The 5,530-nt window shown below is 40.2% G+C and overlaps 1 protein-coding gene across 1 annotated transcript in view; it reads right to left on the bottom strand.

The window, feature by feature from the left end:
* wwc1 (WW and C2 domain containing 1) overlaps positions 1 to 5,530 on the bottom strand; it is a 40,776-nt gene that overhangs the window by 11,083 nt on the left and 24,163 nt on the right. Inside the window, exons 7-9 of the mRNA XM_016678243.1 lie at positions 4,482 to 4,628; positions 2,941 to 3,011; positions 2,437 to 2,682 (exon numbers count right to left, since the gene is read on the bottom strand). Of these exons, the coding sequence (XP_016533729.1) occupies positions 2,437 to 2,682; positions 2,941 to 3,011; positions 4,482 to 4,628 (464 nt within the window). The remainder of the gene's footprint in view (positions 1 to 2,436; positions 2,683 to 2,940; positions 3,012 to 4,481; positions 4,629 to 5,530) is intronic.

Below are 5,530 nucleotides of genomic sequence, written 5' to 3'. Positions count from 1 at the left end.
AAGCAAGAATTAAGGAAGGAAGGAAAGGGTGGATGATGGAAGGAAGAAAGAAACAAAGGAAGAAAGGAAGGCAGGCAGGGGTACAAAGAATGACACAAAAGAAGAGAGGCAGGACACAAGGAAAAAAAAGAATGAAAAGATGGAAAGGAATGAAGAAAAAGTCCCACAAGAAAGGAAAGGAAGTAAGAGATAATAAAGAACACAGCGGAAGGAGTGAAGGAGGGTAAAATGCAAACCCAGGATAAAGATTGCAGTCAGGAAACAGATATTTTTGTTTTATTTTTAATTTTTCTATCCTGAAATTAAATTCCAGCCATTTTCCCTGTGTTTTCCAGACAGTGAAGGACCCTGCTCAGAGAACCTGACGTTCATGGAGCCCAGCAGCGCCGCGTCTTGAGAACCCTACAGCTGTCCGTCTGAACGGGCGCGTTTGTACGACGACTACAAGGGGTCCTTTCTGCCCGGCCGCCTCTCGAGTTTCAGGAACACAAAGAGACGCGGAGCTCAGGTAGAGTCTGACCTGGAACGTGAACAACGGCGGTCCTGTCAGGGAGGAAGAGGATGAGGAAGAGGAGGGGTGAAGGGACCTGCTGGTGTTCAGGCACAAAGGCAGGGAGGAAGATGGAGGAGCGACGGAGCGAGATAATCTGAGAGAAGGTCAGAGGCTTTGAAGATATTGAAGCTACACGGCATCATGATTCCTCTCATTCAGAACAGAAATGTTATTAATGTTTCCAAATACGCATAAGGCAGGGGTGTCCAAAGTGCGGTCCCGGGGTCATTTATGGTCTTAAAGGGACATGGAGAAAAAAAAGGAAAAAAAAGAAATCCAGACTTACTTTCTCGAGATCCCGACTTTTTTCTCCAGATCCCTACCGTTTTTTTTTCTCAAGATCCCGACTTATTTTCCCAAGATCCTGAGAAACTAAGTCAAGATCCCGACTTATTTTCCCAAGATCCTGAGAAACTAAGTCAAGATCCTGACTTAGTTTCTCAGGGAGCCAATTCCTTCAACACCAAGCGCACATCTTCTTTTCTCACACGAAGTCCATGCTCTCTGCATTTAGCGTACATCCATCGGTAACCGTGAAGCTGTCCAGAGGACTGCAGCTGGTTATTAATGAATTCAACCAAAACTGCCAAGTCGGAATAGGACTTGTGCTGAATGAGTCCCCGCGCACTGAAAACTCTCTTCAGATGTCTCTCACTTATACAAAACCCATGTCTGCTGTCAAGCTCTGATTTGATGTGTTTTNAAAAAAAAAAAAGAAATCCAGACTTACTTTCTCGAGATCCCGACTTTTTTCTCCAGATCCCTACCGTTTTTTTTTCTCAAGATCCCAACTTATTTTCCCAAGATCCCGAGAAACTAAGTCAAGATCCTGACTTGGTTTCTCAGGGAGCCAATTCCTTCAACACCAAGTGCACATCTTCTTTTCTCACACGAAGTCCATGCTCTCTGCATTTAGCGTACATCCATCGGTAACCGTGAAGCTGTCCAGAGGACTGCACCTGGTTATTAATGAATTCAACCAAAACTGCCAAGTCGGAATAGGACTTGCGCTGAATGAGTCCCCGCGCACTGAAAACTCTCTTCAGATGTCTCTCACTTATACAAAACCCATGTCTGCTGTCAAGCTCTGATTTGATGTGTTTTTTTTACTCAAGCCCAAGCTTGAAATAAAAATCTATATATCTAGCCAATGGGTGTGTGTCCTCTATTGCTGTGATTATGTCGTTATGTACTGATCCTGATCCGGGTAAAGTTTCTCGGGATCTCAAAAAAAAAAAGTCGGGATCTCGAGAAAAAAAAAAGTCGGGAACTCGAGAAAGTAAGTCAGGATTTCTTTCTTTTTTTTCTCTTCGTGTTCCCTTAGGGGCTCCGTAGAACTCTGCTGCGTTTGGAATGCATATGTAAATGTCAAGCAAGCCGAAGATCACTCCCAAAGCAGGAAGTGGAATACAGCGCAGGGCATTCTGGGTAAAAACAATCAAAACAAATGAGCGAGGCTAACACTAGCAGGACGAAAGGCTTGTGAGGTGTTTTTTTACTAAAGAAAAGAAAAAGTCTGGAACTAATAAAATCTGACGCCACTTCATTTTTGTTCAGATTTCATGAAGAAGAAATGTGAACTCGCTCGGTTTCTTCTTCAGAGGTTTTCATGTTTCATTCAGTGGTTCTTGCTGCAGCTCCACCTCAGGCAAGGAGGGGAAGAGGTTTTTCAAGGAGTTCGGTTTGTTTGACAAAGTGCACAACCTGAAAATGTAACAAATGTTCCAACTTTGGTTCCAATTAAACTGAGTCTACTGGACTATGAGGTGTGTTAACACCCTAAAACACTTTAAAATACAGCAGAAAATTCTGGAAAATCTAAAATGAAGGGCTAAAGCGTCTAAACGGACTAGATTATTGATATTTCCCAGTGGTCCACTCGCCTCTCAGACAGCGCCTTGCTCTGGTTGTCTCTGGCAGCCTGCAGGTCTCTCTCCAGGCGTTTCTTCTCCGTCTCCAGCTTCTCGGCATCGTTGGGCTCCAGCCGCTTCCGTGGGCTGACGTACTGCAGCTCCTTCAGCAGCTCCTCCTTCTCGTTGATGAGGATGAGGCGGTCCCGCTCCGGGTCCAGCAGCCCCGGCCACGCCTCGCTGTCCAGTTTGGCAATCTGTACCTCAATGCTGGCGATCCTTCAGAAAAACGACAGGACAGTCGACTTGGAGAAAATCCCTGACAGGTCAGCATTTACTGATATGGATATTTGTGTTTTTAACAAACATTAAAAAGGCTTTTATTGTGACATTCATTACATTCATGTTAACAGTGAATAATTTCATTCAACGTCTGGTTGATAGTGAGATCCAATGTTGGGGAAAATGTTTTAGCTACATCTAAATGAAAGATTGAAGTTTCAGATTTTAAAGCAGCTTTCAGATCAAATCCATTACCTTCTCTTTGCCTCATCATACTTCAGGCTCAGACGAACTTTCTCTGCCAGTTTGTTGCTGCTGGTCGTAAACTGGTTTGAAAAACCAAAGAAAGAAACATAATGAATGCTCAGAATTTTCTTCATACAATGTTCTGTAACTGTGTTCATACTTTTTCACATTTTGCCACATTGCAATAACAAACATTTGATGTATTTTGGGGGGGAAATGATACTTAACAAATAAAACTCTGGAAATAGCCAGAGCTCAACATTTTAGCATATTCTTCTCAACAAAGTAGCTAAAACCCATATTCCCAATTTATTTTTGGTCTGAACAATTCTACTGAGACCCCAGACACAAGCCTTGCTCTGGATTTAGAAAACATCCACACCCAGCATGATCCTGTCACCACCACATGTCTCCAGGGAGATGTGGTGCAAAGTGGGTTTTCCTCCACACACAGTGTTTCAAACACAGGCCAAAATATTCATTTACACATAACTTAACTTTACAAAAATGAAAAAAAAAAGCTTCTTTCAGCATCATAACTGAACCTAAATTAATAAACTTAGAGATAAGTTTGAATCCCTCAATTAAAAAAGTCTAGCTATTAAAAAGCCCCAATTTTCTATTTTTATTTTTGAAAGGTAATTAATGACAGGGAAGTAAAGCAACATGAATATCCCTTCATGCTTTTCGGTAAATTCTCATTTTAAAAATGTTACAAAGTGGACTAAAAAATAAAATTCAGAACTTTTAATTCCAGTCATATTTGTCTCTCCATCCTTTTCCATACTTCGAAAATCATCAAATTCAATTTCTTTTTAGCTTTAACCAACAATTTTTATTAGCTTTAATCATATTCTTGTGACTAAGATGTCATGTCAATAGGCCCAAAAAGTGAAAGGCAAATGAATTTGGGTTTTTTTTAGTTCTAAATATATAAGAAAACTCACCAAATTCTGCAGTAAAGTGTGAGAAATTTACATACTTTAAAGATTTTTGAAAAAAGTTGCAAAAGAAATGGCTCGACGGCACATCCAGCAAACTCCATTTAGCTTACTTTATTGTACAATTATTACATTCTGTAAACTTTTAGAACTTTCTAAAACCAGCAGTGACTGAACTTGGGATTTTAAAGAATTTTTACCCCATTTTTGAAGTTTCTATTCTCTGCATTTGACTGAACTCGTTTTAGACATTTTAATTCATCACCTTGAAATTTGGTGACTTACATGTTGGAGGGGCAGAGCCACAACTCAAGCTTTGACTACGTGCCAAAAAAAGAAAATATGTTAAAAAGCCAGAAAGGAAAGCGCAGAAGCACAAACCTGCTTTGACAGCCTTGCTTCAATAGTTTTTGTTTCAGTATCACTCCAATTGACCATTTATTTAGCTTTTGCATGTAAAACAAGAAATGCTTTCATCAAGATTTAAATCAACTAAATGAACCCTGGTAATTTGACGAAATTAGGAAAGTTTTAAAGAAACAAATACATAGGTAAATAAAACTACATTTAGAGCAGGAAGTGGGGGTGACATTTTGTTCTGGTACTAACCTCAGCTGGGAGGTCGGTTTGGGATCCGACGTCGGAGTAGAGGCGAGGGATGGACGTCTCAGAGTTGGAGAGCGACGGACTGCTGCCCCACAGCTCCTGTTGGGAGCCAGAATTCAGCCGGAAGCCGTCCTTCAACACGGCCAGTTTCTGAGGAAAACAGAGGAGACACACGAAGACGAGTCAGGGTGGGACAGCAGCAGTGGCCGCAGCCAGGAGGGAGGGAAACAAGAAACACATGAAGGATTAGAAGGTGAAGAAATTACCTCACAGTCCTGGTCTTAAAAAAGGGCTTCGTGTACATTTCCCCCAGGCAAATTCAAGCACTTTTCAAGCTTGTTCAAGGTAGGTTTTTAACTTTTCCAGCAACACACTTTTTTAAGATAAAAATAATAAATTAACTAAAAGAAAAACCTTTAAAAAAACAGTTTCAATTTAGTATTATATAATATTTATTACTGCAATTAATGTCTTGTGATGGTATTTTACATTCAAGGTAAATTAAAAGGTAAGCTAAAATTTAACAATTTATGAAATGTATTTCCCAATTTCAACAACATTGCTATATACATATATATAACACATATGTATTGTACGTGTTATATATAACACATATAACACCTCTTTGATCTAAAACAGACTTCTTACAAAAAGGTCAGCAAAATGTTAGAATAACACTCTCTGTTACAGGCTTCCATAGTTGTAAATTATTCAACCAGGCCGCTAGGGGCACTGCCCGGTTCAAATACAGTAGAAGTAGAGTTAGACACACCTCCGGGGAACAAAAGGCTACCCTGAAGAGTTAGCGGGCCAGAACGCATGCGGTGGTCTCCAGGGAGAAGGGTCTTCCTGTATTTTGTATCCTGGGTGAGGTAAAATCATGCCGGTCTCTTGATTTGTTTAGTTGTATGATAGGTTAGTGTGAATATATGCAGGGCTTAAAGTAAAAAAAAATCCTGAGCCTGAAACAGTTTAATAAAAAGTGTCTTTGAATAGTGCAAACAATTGCTTCTAACAATACAATTAAAAATTACAATTAACAATACAATTAA

This window comes from Poecilia formosa, unplaced genomic scaffold (genome assembly GCF_000485575.1).
Source record: "Poecilia formosa unplaced genomic scaffold, Poecilia_formosa-5.1.2 Scaffold177, whole genome shotgun sequence".
Taxonomy (NCBI): Eukaryota; Metazoa; Chordata; class Actinopteri; order Cyprinodontiformes; family Poeciliidae; genus Poecilia; species Poecilia formosa.
Note: the sequence above shows the minus strand (reverse complement) of the source record. Positions and strands in the feature narration are given on the sequence as shown.